The 16,679-nt window shown below is 40.1% G+C and overlaps 2 protein-coding genes and 1 long non-coding RNA gene across 4 annotated transcripts; 1 reads left to right on the top strand and 2 right to left on the bottom strand.

Annotated features, from left to right (window-relative positions):
* Positions 1-212: 212 nt before the first annotated feature.
* Positions 213-4,163, bottom strand: alkbh4 (alkB homolog 4, lysine demthylase). The gene is made up of 3 exons (XM_051402305.1): positions 4,023-4,163; positions 2,931-3,128; positions 213-2,370 (listed from the first exon to the last, which is right to left on the bottom strand). The coding sequence occupies exons 1-3, from the start codon at positions 4,122-4,124 to the stop codon at positions 1,849-1,851; spliced, it is 822 nt and encodes a 273-aa protein (XP_051258265.1). The 5' UTR covers positions 4,125-4,163; the 3' UTR covers positions 213-1,848.
* A 1,491-nt stretch (positions 4,164-5,654) lies between these two features.
* Positions 5,655-14,712, top strand: lrwd1 (leucine-rich repeats and WD repeat domain containing 1). 2 transcript variants are annotated; one of them, XM_051402297.1, is made up of 16 exons: positions 5,655-5,801; positions 7,182-7,268; positions 7,363-7,597; positions 8,192-8,311; positions 8,479-8,625; positions 8,714-8,806; positions 8,918-9,289; positions 9,403-9,517; positions 9,656-9,762; positions 10,090-10,300; positions 10,790-10,862; positions 11,047-11,190; positions 11,417-11,520; positions 12,162-12,323; positions 13,068-13,177; positions 13,619-14,712. In XM_051402297.1, the coding sequence occupies exons 2-16, from the start codon at positions 7,189-7,191 to the stop codon at positions 13,778-13,780; spliced, it is 2,235 nt and encodes a 744-aa protein (XP_051258257.1). In that variant the 5' UTR covers positions 5,655-5,801; positions 7,182-7,188; the 3' UTR covers positions 13,781-14,712. The 2 variants fall into 2 exon arrangements, with proteins under 2 accessions (XP_051258257.1, XP_051258256.1); XM_051402296.1 differs by having other exon boundaries at positions 9,400-9,517.
* On the bottom strand, positions 9,760-13,707 carry LOC127364639 (uncharacterized). Its single transcript, XR_007885047.1, has 2 exons — positions 13,559-13,707; positions 9,760-10,171 (listed from the first exon to the last, which is right to left on the bottom strand). It is a non-coding gene; the product is annotated as an uncharacterized LOC127364639 (long non-coding RNA).
* Positions 14,713-16,679: the final 1,967 nt, after the last annotated feature.

The following is a 16,679-nucleotide window of genomic DNA, read 5'->3' as shown; positions in this document are numbered from 1 at the left end:
CAGTGTGTGACAGTGTGTGAGCTGCAGCAGCACAGCGGGAGGACGATGACCTTTAACATTAACAGCTGCTTCCTTACAATGATGCTTCCCTCAGATCAGCTGGAAGCCAGCAGTGCTCATCTGTGGCCGTGTCTTCACGTTACAGCCGAGCACGGTGGAATAAAATCACCCCAGCTCTAAAAACAACTGCAGGAAATGCACATGAGGCAAAGTGTGTGAAGCGGAAAATATTTTTATTTTTTATAACAAGATGGCGGGAAAAATACAGCTTCTAAAGACAGCTGGTCTTGAGTCTTCGGGCCTCCTTCTTGCCCCTGTATCTGAGGCACTCGACAAATGAGGCTTCAGACGGGCGAGCAACCGTTAATAATGAAATAAAACCAGTTAAGACATTCAAAAACAATCCTGGATTTTCAGTTTTTATATACTCTACATAATTATAATTGATATAATTTATTTGTTTCTGTCATCTCATTATGTGTTTGTAGAGGATGTAGTAGGAGCCTTGCAGTTTAAGATTTGAAGGTTAAGTTGGCGCCACCTAGTGACAGTATCATGAACGACACAATTAAACAGCAATTTAAACACAGTATGGAATTTCTGCCACTAGGGGAGTCGCTCACATCAAAACAATAACAAAAGATGAAGTTGTAAAGTAGCATAGGATCATGGGAGTTCGAGTCCGGCCCTTTACTGCTGGTCGTCTCCTCTCTCTATCCTATATAATAAATCCTTGTTCAACAACAACCATTGCTGATTCCATCATGTTCATGGAAGCAGTAATATTAAAGTTCAGTTATATTCACCAACCTCCTCCTTCAGTTCACAGCGCCTGAAATAAAATAAACTTTTGATTTTCTCTTTTTTCTTATTGGGTACCACGACTGAGGTCACCAACGTATGGGCCTCAGTGTTTACCGCTTGTGTGGAAGTTAGGATGCCAACCTTTTGCCTGAAATTTGCTGGAGTATTTCTTTCTTTTAACTTTCTTCTGCATTGCGTTCATGCCAGAATGTGACATTTGGTGTAGTTGTACTTTTGTTGTCAGACTTTTACAGCACAGTGCCAGAAACAGGTTGTGATTATCAAAAGGAAAATGGGAAAATTGTGACCCTGGGAGGAAACCTGGAGAGGGTGCAACATAAATGTACAGGTATTATGGGCCAAAGCCAGTACAACAGGTTTGTAATAAGTAAACAAGCTACTGGAGAAACAATGTGACTTCTGTTGAGCATGGGTGTACCTACCACTGAGTTAATCAAGGTATGGACTTCAGTATTTTCTTGGAGGGGGATACAATAAAAAGCCAGAAGCCCCCCTAGAAAGCTCAGTTTTTGGACTGCATACAGAAACACTGGAGAGGCCTGTGTAACTGCGTCTCTGTGTGTTAGGGTTGTGCTGAATCAGGGTACTGGCACTGCGTGTTCACCTGGTAACTTGAGGCAAGTAGGAAAACTCATCATTGACCTGAATAAAATAAAAGGTTTCTCCGGGTTTCAACGTTGCTGGAAAGATTTGGGATGATGTAACTCAACAAAATACATATAAAAACATAGATCTGGAGTTTAATATATTAAAAAATATATTTATTTTCCAACATATTTTACCAATCTGTTGTACAACTGCACTGAGTCTCCTCACATTATTCACAACAAAGCTTGCAGGTCCTTTAACAGCCACAGGACCAAAGGTGAGTCCATTATTTAAGATCCGTCACTAAAGGACACCAAGGCTGTTTTATTTCAAAGGCTACGCCATGTGCAGCCAAAGAATTGTGGCCTTCTTCCTCTTAGCCAAACTGTAAAGGTCCTCTGGCAGCGCAGCCTTCCTCTGCATCGTCATATCAGCTTATATCGGCGTTCCCTGGAAGCTCAAAGCAATGTTCACCAGCTGAGCTCCCAGCTCCGCCTGCTGCCCTCCGGGGAGGAACTCCGCAGACAGCTCTCTGTAGGTGCTGCAAACCCTGCGCTCCTGAACATCCTCCCTACGAATGGCGTGCTTCCACCTGTGCCGCGCCTCGCCGTACAACACGACTAAAGACCTGCGAGGAAGACGCACAGCCACGTGGACCTCCTCTGCCAGTCCCAGCTCTGGCAGGCCCTGTTCGAGGGACATGGTGAGCGTGGTGCTGGATAACATGTTGACGGTGACCAGGCGTTCCCCCCACAGCCAGGAGTCGTCTAGGTGCGGATCGATGGCGGAGCCTCGCTGAGGGTGGTAGTCCAGGTTGCACTGCTCCACGGGCTGAAAGCCCGATAGACTCGGCTCTCGCTGCATTCGGAGCACCAGTTCACGGCTCAAAGCGGGAAGCCCACTGAACCCGCCGACACGCACCTTCCTTTTCTTGAAGTTAACTTTTGGGCCAAAGTCCTGCAACAACACGAGGAAAGACTTTTGTTTTATTTCATCAGAAATATAAGAAAGATAAAGTGCAGCAAGTAGCATCAAACTACTCTAAACTATAAAGCAAGGATTATGAAAAAAACAAATGGTAACATTACGGGAATAAAGTAGTAATTTTATGAGAACTGTCAGCCTGTTGGCTCAGCCAGCAAAACTGTTTAACGACGAAATTATCAATACGTTATTCTCGTAACATTATGACTTTATTCTCGTAATTTCCAAGAAAATAAAAAATGTTCTCTTAGCACGGCCCTAATACTCCGTCGTAGTTTTCTTCAGGGTCGATACAGATACTGATCATTAGTTTATCTTAATCATCAGAGAAACTAATAACAGATCCAACACACAGATTGCAGACAATCTTGCTCAACAAGTTGCACTGAAATCAAATGTTGTTTTGCTTCCATCTGGCAGCTAGTGAGCACAGGTACTATTGGAACCTTGTTCTCATGTTCTCTTCTAAGTGGGAAGAAAAGTGTCAGCCTGGAATTTGTAATACAGAGCAAACGCCACGTGTTCCTCATCACCTGTTTCCTTCGACCAGACTGGGACTCGTTCCACACATCCTGGTCCATCGCGCTTATCAGCATTTCCTCCTCCTCTTCTGATACGAAGTCGTCCCGCAGGAAGACACCAGGAAAGGGGAAAGAGGGGAAGGATGCAGCGGCGGCATCTTTGCAAACGGCGAGCCCCGTCTCAGGGTCGTAGAGGAAACGATGCACAATCTGCACGCACAGAAAAGACAATAATAATAATAATAATAATAATAATAATACGGGGACAATGGCAGTCATGATATTGTCATTTTCTGAAGTTCAATATCAAACAGAGATTAGTGTTCAGAATACAGACATACACAAACACAGATCCTCTCTAGTGGACACATATTCTCCCACATGTGGACTTCAGCTGGGTACTGTGGTGGTCTGCTCAGTCGGGGTTCGGATTAGCACCCCTAAAGGACATTTCACTACGTTTTATCCAGTGGAAAGGGACTTTCTAATGTTTTATCTACCAAAAATTACATCCAAGAGGGTGTTTTTAGGGTGTTTAATTTAATGGGTGTAAGACAATCTAATAAACATACACAGCAGGTCTATATGTCAGCATTTCTTTCATTCCTGTGAGGAAAACTAAATAAAAATGTTATTTTCAAAGTTTAGATTTAAAGAAACTACAGTTACATTAGAAAAGTACGCAGAAGAAAACAGTGAATTTGTCAGATAAGAAGCCTGTTGTATGTATGATTGTTAGAAATAATACATGATAAAGACAACATTCACAGGAAATAATAATGATTACACACCCTTCCTGCACTATTGATCTTCACTGTACACTTTATTGGCTGCTGTATTGATTATAATATCTATAAAATACGCTCCTTTGTCAGTTTACTCAATAATAGAAATGTTCCTTTAATATCAGACAGCACAGCAATGTATCGTGTATCAATATAAAAGATATTACACCGTAAAAACATAAAATACTGTCTGACAGAGGATGGATTGTCCTGTGAGGGCACCCGTAGCTGTTTATTAACGGCGCTATTAGCCATTAAAAGCGATTTAAAGTGCAGTTTTTTTAATATATATTAATATTAATATACATATATGTGTTACCTTCGGTTCATTCGCCTCCAAATGTTCTTTCCTCTTTAACTTCTCACATACGAGACACCGCCGGACGCCTTTACAGGCGCAGGGAGAAACACCGGGCGCCATTCTGGCTCCTTCTTCTTCTTCTTCTTCTTCTTTATGTGTTGTAGGTTTACCTGTTAGAGCAGATCAACAGCGCCACCTACCGGAACACTGGAGGAACCATATAGATCGATAGACATTCTTTATTGATCCCAAGCTGGGAAATCGCAGTGTGGCAGCAGCATTACACACAGTAACAACACACAGACATATCCAATAAGCGATATAAAAGATATAATAATCAACAAGGCATAAAATAAACAATCAACAATTTAACAGACATGAAATAAACAATCAACAATTTAACAGACATAAAATAAACAATCAACAATTTAACAGACATAAAATAAACAATCAACAATTTAACAGACATGAAATAAACAATCAACAATTTAACAGACATAAAATAAACAATCAACAATTTAAGACATAAAATAAACAATCAACAATTTAACAGACATGAAATAAACAATCAACAAGACATGAAATAAACAATCAACAATTTAACAGACATAAAATAAACAAATTATTGATTGTTTATTTTATGTCTGTTTAACCTTTTAACCACAAAAATGTTTGTTATTAACAAACAAAACATTATTATTAACCAACACCAAATATTTCAACACCACTATATTTATGTTTAAATAAAATAAAATTATTGATGTTAGACCTTTACTGTATATTAAAAGCGAAATGTCTATGACTATATTTCCACTAATCTAATACTGTTGTATGTATGTATATATATATATATTACACCATTTCTTTGACTTTTTAAATTTTGAATTCAGGACAGAATATTTTCCCACTGCTACTTTAACTTAAGTAATGATCTGAATACTTGTTCCACTGCTGGTATTAACCTGGTATAAACAAAGTATCTGTAGCCAGTAAAATATACAAGAAATGGATGAATGCCCTCATTTTGTTGTATACAGTTTAACTATTTTCACAATGCTGCTTTAATACTTTATTCGATATGAAACGCCACATTTTATATCACTGTATTAAACATCAGAAAATATATGTTTGGTGGTATATTTTGGCATATTCCCCTCACTAGAGATTTTTACATTTTACCTTGCAGGCTTAAAAAAAACCTCTTGAAATTGACATACAAGTACCATTAAGTAAAGCCCATAGACAGTATATATAAGCAGAAGTTAAAACTATTATAAAGGATCATATACGCAGGAATACTGGGACTTTCAGCGAATAAAAAACATGTAGATATTGGTGGATTACAGGGCGGGAACCCAAAGGAAGAGACAGTCTGTCTGAGAATAGGACATACAGGATTAAATCATTCACTAATAGACTCATTGTGATAATGATAGTTATTATAAACAATAATAAAAACATGTATTAACAGACTGCAGCAGATATGATCAAGAAAGGATCAATATGAACATGTGATGAGGGACACAATATTACATTGGAGAATCTATTTGGAAAGTAAATTATCTTTTAATTAATTATTTAAAAATAACATGAATAAATAAATATAAAGGAGATAATTAAGTTATTTTCTTTGTTTACTTTCCCCTGCAGTACCGCTGCACCCCTCCAGTCCAGCAGGTGGCGCTAATGCAACTACAAGCGCTGGTTCACCAGAAGAAGCTCTAAACCACGCCCACCGGATGTACGCAGCGTTTTCCCCGGGAAAGCTCGGTTTGTTGAGAAGCTGCTGAAGCGTCGGTGAGTAACTTTATCCACAAATAACCACAAATAACCACAAATAACCACAAAGGTAACGTTTTATTATGGAAGATAAAGGATTGTAGTGTGCGGTTAAAGGTTAAGAATAAGTATTTTACTGTCTGTTAACGTTAATAACAAACAGATACTGAGAACTGCCTCCAACGTGGCGAGCTAACCTCTTGTTGTTGTTAATAAAAACATGTCGAGAAAAGATTAAATCCCTCAATAAATATATCATAATGTAACATAAACAACAGATTTTAAAGGTTAGACACTGTTTCTGAGAGCTAATGTTATATAAGAGGTATTAAAGCTACAGAAACCTTCGTTATTGTCTCTTCTCTGTGTAACTTTCTGATATACAGTCGCTGTGAATGTGTCTTAAACAGTAAAATAAAAGTTCACACAACAAAGAACGACAAAGCAGAGGCTCTCATGCAAAGTGCCACTTTATTATACCCGTTATATCTTTATAGAAGTAGGAGATTGGAAGGAAAGGCCATAATACAACAATAACAATATATAAACCAGGAAGGTGCTTGTGGAAAACTCACTCTCAGTTCATTTGAAAAGGTAGAAATTATGATTTTATCCAAATATGTGTGATTAGATGGCTCTTAAATAGGATTGCAGATCTTTGTGTGGCTGTATTTATTGTTACAGTGACCTACAAACTACCACTAACAATAGACAGATCCCACAGGATAGTGGGCCGTACCAACCTGAGTTAAGTTCAGCGTTAGAAAAGGAGTTATTGTCAGAATATTACACTATCCTGTAATACAGTTTTCCGTTGGACTCCAGCCTGTAACTGTTGTGATTGAGTGTGAGAGAACAAATAAGAGTCAAAGGCATCTCCATGTGCTGGTAGGGTGACTGCAAACTGAATCCACTGGAACAAAGAGACCAAACCTAAACCTAGATCCACTGTTTAAATAACATCTGCTGCAGTGTACTATCACATTATGAGTATTTTTTTGGGGCTACACAATTGTGTTTAATGCTTTTCAATGCATGTAAAACAGTTTAAGAGACAATTTACTCGTAAATATTTCGAAATCTGCAGTTTGCAAGCTAACAATCCGCTGACAACAATGTGTATTGTCACACCTCATGTGCTGCTGTTTCTCAGACGGGTACTGCAGAGGGCCACTGGGGGTCAAATACATCTCAGTTACTGTAGCAGTTATAAAAGGTGTGAAGAGTATTCAGGGTGTGGTCAGTATCAACCCGGTATTACTGGTGCAGCTGAGCACACCCCAACACTTAAATCTTTGAACAGAGAGGGGACAGAAATAGTTAACTCTATAAACTCCATTCATGCTCTACAGTTGATTCTCTGGTATCTTATTTCTTTTTTTGTGGTCCTTTCTTCAGGTAAACAATGGAGAAAATAACAGAGAAACTCTTACTGGAGAAAGGTTCTCCAAAAACCAACAAACTGGAGCAAATCAAGACCCTAAAGTAAGTCTGCCTCTATTCTCCTTACCATTGTGTTTATGTGTTTGTTGCGTTGCTCCTTTGTGCAAACACTCACTTCTTACTCTCTGATATTCAGTCTGTCTAAGCTGGCGCTGAAGGTTCAGGACTTGCCGGCCAGGCTGCTGTCCCGTCTCCAGTCCCTGGAGAGGTGGGATCTGTCTGGGAACAGACTGCAGGAGTTGCCCAAGAACCTGGAGCTGCCTGCGCTTCGCTACCTGGACCTCAGCGACAACCAGATGGAGGATGTTACCACTCTGGAGTCCCTGGGAGGTCTGGAGGAGCTCAAGATAGAGGACAACCTTTATATCACTGTGAGGACACGGCTTGTGGCTTTGTGTTTATTTTTGGTACATTCATTCTGGTTTGTGTTCAGCAATGTGGCCTCACAGCAACCAGTTCCTGTAGGCCTTTTCTATGTGAGGACATTCTCACTGTGTCTGTGTGGGTTTCAGTTCGAGGACATGCAGATTATGTGAGCTGGACGCTTGTAGGTGTGAATGCGAGTGTGAATGGTTGTCTATTGTAAGCTCTGTGATCGACTGTCCAGGGAGTTTCCACCACCTTTCACCTCATGTGAACTGGGGTAGGTTTCAGCCCCAGACCTCTAGCACAAGATAAGTGGGTGTAGACCAGTGGTTCCCAACCTGGGGGGGTCAGCAAAGCTTCACTTGGGGGGGGTCTGACTTAATTCTTGCTCTTAAGAACTCAAAGTACCTCTTTTGCATTCATATGTATTTTATTATTATTAGCAGAGAGTTGCTTTTTAGAGTCATGTAAAAGAATACTGCAGCATTTTAGGCCGGGTTAGGACTAGAATGGTCAAAATCCAGGATCTGATCCTTTCAGAATAAAAGGACGCCTCACTGGGTCCCAGACTGGATTGTAACGTTGCTTTTCTTCCTCAGGTGAGTGATAATTATAAACTGATGACGCTGTTGCCCAACCTGAGGATTTACAACGGTAAAGATATCACTACTACTGCCAACCACCTGCGCTACGTCTACACTGAGAACCTGAGGACCAGGGTATGAAACTGAGGACTTACTTTGCTTTATTTTGTGATTTTAAGTCATGTCATATGCTAAGAATGATGTCTGCAGTGTCTGTATTGTTTGAAAGTGGAATATTTGGTGGCATTACGGAGCCGTTTTATTATTAAAGCTGTTTACAAACTGTCTGTTGGTTATTTTAGATAATTGCAGTTTGGGAGAAGAGCTTCAGTCTCCCGGATCCAATCACGCCGGAGAAACTCTCCACCTTGAAGACAGACTTTGTCAACGCTACCCGTCAACAGGTTAAATTTGGACCCGCGTCGGTCAGCGACTTCACCAAATGGAAGGTGAGTTCTGGATGTTCGGGACAACTTGAGCTCTTTCTTCGTTTTGTTTCCCCTCCTGTCAGTTTCAGTAACTGTGTCTCCTTCTCAGGTGGAGATTATGGCTAAGGAGTATCTGCGCTCTCTGACAGAGCCAAAGGAAGAACCACAGAGCGAGGAGCCGACTGACACTAAAGACAACTGTGTAAGTGTTTGAAGGATGCTGTACACAGACACTGTCATTGTTACCTCTTCACATTATCACTATCTTACATTGCCCTTTTTAAACCTCATTCTGTGCGTTTGCTTTCTTCAGGAAGTCTCAACGCCGACCAAGAGGAAACAAACGACACCGGTAACGGACTCCAGCATAAACCTGACGCCTCGCAAGAAGTTGTGCGCAGATCTCCCAGCGTCCCCAGTCGGAGACAGTCCCCGCAAGGCCAGCCTCCGCTTCAAACCTCAGCCGCTAATGCAGAGCATCAGGATGAGCCCCCGCAAGGCCGCTCAGCCTCCCTCTACCCCCACCAGAGCCCAGACGAGGGCAGAGACGCCCAAGAGAGGCTCTAAAGTGAGACAAACCAAAGAGGATGGGGCTCAGATTAAACAGAAGGAAGGTGTGAGCAGAAAGGAGCTGCAGAGGGATGCAGACACGCTGCCCACATTAAAGATCTGCAGCCAGACACAGGTAACAGAAATACAGATATTAAATACTCTACCTGGTGGCTAATAATAGCATGCTAAGGAAGATGTTGAACATGTTGAAACATTACACTTGCTAACGTCCCCTCCCTCCAGCAGCCGGTGCATCTGAAGCCCCTCCACGTCCTCCAGTGCCACAGCAAACAGGACAGCTCGGAGGACTTCTCCACCCAGCTGTGGGCCTGTGCTTTCCAGCCAATGCCCGACTCCACTGGTACTACTCAACACACTTAGAAATACACTTCTCTCAACTGTATCAGGGCATACATTTGTATTTGTATTTTAAAAGCTTCCTTATATCTGTGTTTATCAGAGACAAATAGAAATAAACTCTCTTTTCCTGCATTGACAGGCGCTGGTGGAGGAAGCCGTTTGGTTGCTACGTGTGGCGGAGACTCGCTCTGTGTGATTGACTGTGAAACTGGGATTGTGATGAAGAAGTACAAAGTTCCCGGAGAGGTTCGCTCCATTTATTCTCTGACTTTTGTATTTACATACACAGAAAACATTGCTATAGATTTCATTTTATTTCCTTCCTGTGCTTGTGTTTACACAATCTTAACGCTGCTGCTATGGAAACGACTTATATTTACCAGAGAGGAAGGACAAAAAAAATTACAAAATGTCAACATTAAAGAATGTATAATTACAAGGAAACGTATGTATAATATATATAAATGTTTGTATATTTAATGCTGACAGCAGTTAGTATGAATTCTGCAGACATTAGCACACTCCAATATAAAGATTAAAGATGGTGTTTAATGTTTCTGTTCCTCCCAACAGGAGTTCTTCTCCCTGGCCTGGTCCACGGTGCTGATGTCCAGGGGGGGCAATGCCTCGGCTCAACACTGCAGCATCCTGGCAGCTGGCGGGAAGAGAGGGTTGGTCAAACTCATCCACCCCAGAAACAACGTGGCCTACGGGGAGTTCAGAGCCAGCCGCAAGTCGCTGTCTGTCCTCCGCTTCAACCACCACCGGGGCAACTTCCTCTTCAGTGAGTCCTGGTTACTTCTTACAGATAAACTACCGAACGTTATGAGTTCTGATTGTTTGACAGCCTCCCATTTCAAGATACAAGAGATCAGTTAGGTTGTAAGTGAGCTACAGTTTTTAGCTTCAACTTATTTGGAAGTTCACCGGCCCAGTAGTTTGAGCTGGGAGATGTGTGATCAGTGCAACAAGCTCTAAGAGCTTTAATAAAGACAATAAACCAAATGTGAGGAAGGAAGAAAGGAAGGTACACCTTCTAAATTAAAGTTTCTCTCTTATACCAAAGTAAGACCTTGTTAAGCGATCTTAAAACACACTTCATTCAAACTCGACAGAATCAAAATACAACTCCCCAGACTGTCTTTATTGTCATGTTTTTTTGCAACCACTGCTGTATGATAACCTCACACGTTGAGGATTTTAGACACGTCATGTTAAAAACCTGATTCTCTTCAGTGTTTAGTTTCTCACCAGTTCAGCTTTTCTCTTGCAGCGGGCTCTTACGATAACAAGATCGTGATGTGGGACATCGGCGGAGTGGACAGCCAGTACAACTACAAAGTCGTGTGAGTATTTCTGCTTTTTATACCTCGAAACAGTCTTTAGAAAACCTCTTCTGAGACACACATTGAGCATTGTCTCCTTTTAACATAACTTGGTCTTTAGTATTTTGTTACAGCATCATGAGACCGTATGTGACGTAGTCCAGCAGATGTTGAGAATATTTCTGCCCTCTTTCTGTCCCTCCAGTCAGCTGCTGGTGTTGGAGATCAGCGCCACCCCTCTGCACATCTGCCTCCCCCCCACTTCCCCCAACTCACACCTACTGACCGCCTGTGAGGACGGCCTGCACTGCTTCAACACACAACTCGGCACCAACACCACCACAAAGAGGTAAAGGAGACCGCAGCGTGTGTGCATGTGTCAGTTTTTCATGTTTTCAAGGGTTCGGAATATGCTTTAATTCCAGTATATTCCTAGAAAGATGCTTTATTTTCAACATAATCTGGTGTTTCATTGACACTCTGCATATATTTTGGAGTGTTAATCAGAAAACGTTGTGTATAAAATCCTACATGTGGACCAGCCAGTAGCATTTGTTGTGTTTTTCTCTCCGCAGGTCAAAGGAAATGGAGATAACTTTCCCCATATATAAGAAAGAGGACAAAGACCACGACTACCACACCATTGATGGGCTGAGTTTTCTGACAGATGACATAGTGGGTAAGTGAAGCTCTTACAGTAATACCAGTAGAACAATACCCCGCCCTGAGCTCCAGACTGGTCACTCCTCTAGTGCCACCATATTTGTTTTAAAATGGATTAAATGTCTCAACAACTATTAAATGGATTGCCATGAAATTTGGTACAGCTGTCCACGGCGCTCAGAGGATGAATATATAATGGTACAATAATGATCACAGATGGCACTTTGTTGTCAATAATCCAATCAAAGTGCTGCTGAACAGCTGTTATTGTGTGGGTAGTGTTTAAATCAACAATAATCCAGTTTATGGGAAGCTGAGAACATAAGTGAGCCTGTTGTGTTTAATCTAACACTAAATATGTAAATTGAGTCCTCAGTATAAATGTAGTCGCCTTAACAGGCCACTTGATGGCGATATAATGGAGTTTAATGTGAGTCCCTGTCTGTACATTAGTGTGTCTAACCATGGTGATGTTTCATTACATTACATTTTAGGTCTATTCAGTCAGAATTAGTGAAGTTCTTCCAGCTGGGTTTGCTTCATTTCAATGTAAAATTGACATTAAACTAAATTCAAGACGCTTTAAGGTCCTTTTAATTTAAATTAAACGTGTCTCTAATTTAGCTTTTGCACTAATGTGTCATTGTGGCCCTCTAGCCTCCAAGAGCTACATGCACGGGGCCATTTACCTGTGGAGCTGGAGCAGGACCAAGGCTCAGCGGCCCGACAAGAAGAACAGGGAAGTGTGTGCTGTGGTTCTGGCTGAGCTGCAGTGGACCAACACAGAGATTCCTTACCTGGCTCTCAACACCTGTCCCGGTTAGTCCAAGTCTTCTAATCTAATCAGTAGAGCTGTATTTATTGTTATCCAATGATCTTCCATCAAACCTGAGAACCTGCCACTTTTGTTTTTACCATGGTGCATTTGATTGTGTTTTCATTTTTATCAACGTTATATACTGTAACTTCTTGTTGGGAAGGCAAATTTAATTTATTGGAAAGTGTTTACTCTGAGTTTTGCTCCAGATAAAGTGTGTATTACTCAAAAATTGTCTGTAAATGCTGCCATAAGCTGTCACTAGAGGGAGTTCAAGCTCCAGTTTATTTGCTCTTCCAGTGCCTCAGTTTGAGGCTGGAGCCCAGTATACTGTATACTCAGGGCCCGTCTGAACCACGGACAGTATTTAAAGTTTGCACCCCTTCACATAACATAATACATTCTGCTGTTTTGTTTAATTGGAAAAAATCAGGGGTATGAAATAAAACAGAATATTTTCTGCAAACATTCATGCATAGTTAGTTTTATTTCATAAATTAAACTAAAATAAAACATCCTTGTGGCATAAACAAAGGTTTGGGCAGCGTACACTGTCGGTTAGTAATAACAGCAAGTTCTGGAAACATCAAACCATCTGTATAAAAGAGAGAAAGATGGCTTTACATCCTTGTGTTTACATATTTTCAATTAGAAAACTCACCAAAATATGTTATTTATTGAGGAGAGCCCCCACTTTCACACTCAGGTTGATGCTGAACTCTGTGTGTTCATCCCTCTCTCTTTAGGCCGAGCCTACATAGTGTGTGGAGACGACAAAGGCCGGCTGTGGACGTACCACATCAGCAGCCTGCAGAAGAACAGCCTTCAGACTGGGAAACCCATACAGCCCACTGAGGTAATGAGCTGTTCCTGTACAACTGTGCTTTCATACAATATCGTACAGGAAAATGAAGGGTTGAATGTTTTGTTCTGTTGATTTGGAAGAGGAAGATTACTACCCAAACTCTCTGTTGTAAACATCTGTCACAGTTTACAGATGTAGATCTAAGTACAGTCTACTGTAACTTTCTCTATATCCTGACAGCAGCACATGACACACATACTGACATATCAGGAAATGATCAGTTCAAAATTCCACCAAATCGTTCGTTTTATCAGTTGCTCTGTACTTTTATTGTTTTGATTGAGTATAATATGAAATGTCCATAAAATATGTCAGTTAATTTACTCAATGACAGAAAAAGGGTCCCTTAAGGACTCATTCTGAGGGACTAACCTTTTAAAGCCGTCGACTGAAGCCCCTCCTCATATGTTTTTGTTGTCTTTGTTTGGGCAGGTGTTGGAGTGGCCGACACCGGAGAGGAAGGGCCTCGGGCAGGTAGAGGGCCCCTCCATCAACAGTGTAGCAATGGACCCGGAGCTCCACTTCCTGGTGGCCCTCAGTGACAAGAACATGGTGATAGTGTGGAAGAGAGACGGAGAGCAGGAGTCCTCCTGAGCCAACAGAGCGACTGCAGCTCGGGATGGACGTCAGACGGATCTCTGAAGTGGTTTTTGTTCTGGGAACAAACGGATGAGAGTTTACCAAATGTTGGTATCTGTGAGGTTAAATATGGAAGATTACCTCATTGTATTACTCATTTTTGTCCTAATTTGTTTGGAAAAAGACTTTTACAGATCGAAGGAATACACCGACAGGATTCTTGATTTTCTTTTATATGAAAATATGTGGCGTACTTGGTATTATTTTATAGTCTTGTACTTAAAGTTGCTGCTGTTGGGAAGAGAGCTGTCGCTATGTGACACAGTTCTCAGTTTTACTTGTGTATCTTAAAGGATACAGCACATAAAAATGTCCACACCGACCATAAAACATGATGTCACAGAGTTGGATTACTCAGTGTGATAACTTAAACATGTAAACATTTGAAGCAGATCATAACAATCATATTTAATCTACAGAATTACAATAATGCTGTAATTGGCCTCAGGCGTTTCATTTTAGATCTTGTTTTATTGTCTCTTTACTCTGGTTTTATTTGAGTCTTAAGTAAAACGTCTTGTATTTCCAGCTTTCAGTGCAGTCATGAATGAGGACTCTAATGTTAAATTCATGAATGTTTTTTTGTGCATTGACTGTATTTTCTTTCCAAATGTACATATTTAATGTGAATAACTGTATATGAACCAACATTGTGTTTGAATGGAGCTGTAATGTTCTGATAACACTGCTCACTAACAGGTCAGTGCTGCTGTGAGGAGAGTTCGAAGGGCAACCTGGAGACTAAATACTCACAGTACAACGTGTCCCTTCCTACTGTGTAATCCCACAGTATTTATACTACCCGTGTTTCTGGGTACAACCCACCATGTGTGGTTGTACTAATAATCTTCATTTTTAATAAAACAAATGACTGCATTCTCATTTTATTTGTCTGCGTGTCTGTGTGCAGTTTCTGGGATGTAATGCCTGACTAAAAACAGGTACAGATACCTTTTTTTATATAAAATATCACCTGTAACAATAATAAACTGAGCTTTTATTTTATAAATGTATTTTTGACGGGGGGAGGGGGGCACTGATTTATGCAGTATGTGTCTCAGGTTTCCAGTTAATCCCAATTTATGTAATTCCAACACTGTTTATGGACCCCAGTATGCAGAAATATTCAAATACACTACATGAAAATAACATTTTAACATTAAAACTGCATGAGATTAACATAAAGTGGGCATGTCTGTAAAGGGGAGACTCCTGGGTTCCCATAGAGCCCATTTTCATTCAGATATCTTGAGGTCAAAGGTCAAGGGATCCCTTTTTGGACATGCCATGTTTTTCCATCGCCAACATTTAGCCTAACTTTGGAGTGTTATTTAACCTCCTTCCCGACATGCTAGCACGATATGCTTGGTACCAATGGATGTGTTAGGTCATGTAGGATTAAAACAGCCGGCTGCAGCCTCTGAAAGACAGTGTGGAGTGGCAGAGGGAAGGATAATAGGTGGGGTGTGTCGTACACACCTTGTGATTAATCTCTCTGAAAGACGTTCATTGTATACGACATTACACATAAATAAATGTACTGCAGCATCCAAGAAAAACAAGATTACATGATTTATTTACCAGAGATTACATTCTGTTAAAAGCCAGATACATTCATTGAACTGAAAGAAAAAAGTGTTGAGACTGTTGACAAAGAAGATTTTAAGTCAAACTAACTTATAAGTTAAAAAACATCCTTGATCAAGTAGCTTTAGCAATTTTAAGTGGCAGTTAAAATAACTTATTGGAGTTTAATATACTCTGCGGAAGGATAAATATAATTATATATTCCTTTGGACAGTTAATATATAGAGTGAGCTCACTGATTATTGAAAATATATTGAATTTATTGACGTGTTTTCTTGTGTTGGACTCCATATTGACTCCATGTGTCACCAGTGTGTCTCCTCTCTGTGTGTAAGACAACCGTCTGATACCTCTGCAGCTCTTTTGAATTATTTAAATGCTCGCACCAGTTAGCATGACATTTATTTTTTAAACTCCCAGACTAACAGCAAATGTTTAAAGATATCAACTTTTTACTGGCTAAACACTGGAGATCATTTATAAATAACTAATAAAAGACAACCACGTCACATAAACCATTAATAATTTATAAATGATAAAACAAATGTTATTAGAGAGAATAACTTGGATATTAAAAGCTAAACAGCGTGTTTTTGAAAGTGCCATCATTAATTAAATTCAGGATGTGTAGAAATATTTGTTATTTTGGATGTATTGCAATTAATATATTAAATGATGAATAGATTAATATTTGTTAAAACAGGAAGAACATTCTTGTTTTGAATGTTTTGTTTTCCTTTTTGAGTAAGTGCTGCGATCTTATGTTGTATTTATTATTGTTATAGCTTTTATGGAAGTAAAAGTTGGATTTGAAAATATATTTATTTAAAATAATGATTAAAACTGTAGTTTATAGCTCACAGATCAATCCCTGCTGCAGCTGTCAAATTTTAACGCATTCGTTTTTGATTAACATGTAAAATTAATTCAATTTATCAATTAATTATGCCCTCGGTGCCTCGTAACAGGTCAATCCAACGAGAAAACAACATCATTAGACAGTTTAAGTGAAGATTTCCTTCCTCCATACGCTCATTAAAATCTATACAACTACGTCATGTCTTTGCCATCCTAGGAAAACAAAATCAGCTTGCAGAAAAGCAGATTCATAAGTGTGTATACACAGGGTGTAAAACTACAGGGGAGCCATGAATAAGACTTGAGCTACACTGAAAACATGATTTGTCTCTAAAATATTGAGAGAATCAGCCCCTTCAGGATTTTGTAGGATTAGTTTTTTGGGATTGTTGCAGCATAAAATGTCTGA

This window comes from Dicentrarchus labrax, unplaced genomic scaffold, assembly GCF_905237075.1.
Source record: "Dicentrarchus labrax unplaced genomic scaffold, dlabrax2021, whole genome shotgun sequence".
Taxonomy (NCBI): domain Eukaryota; kingdom Metazoa; phylum Chordata; class Actinopteri; family Moronidae; genus Dicentrarchus; species Dicentrarchus labrax.
Note: the sequence above shows the minus strand (reverse complement) of the source record. Positions and strands in the feature narration are given on the sequence as shown.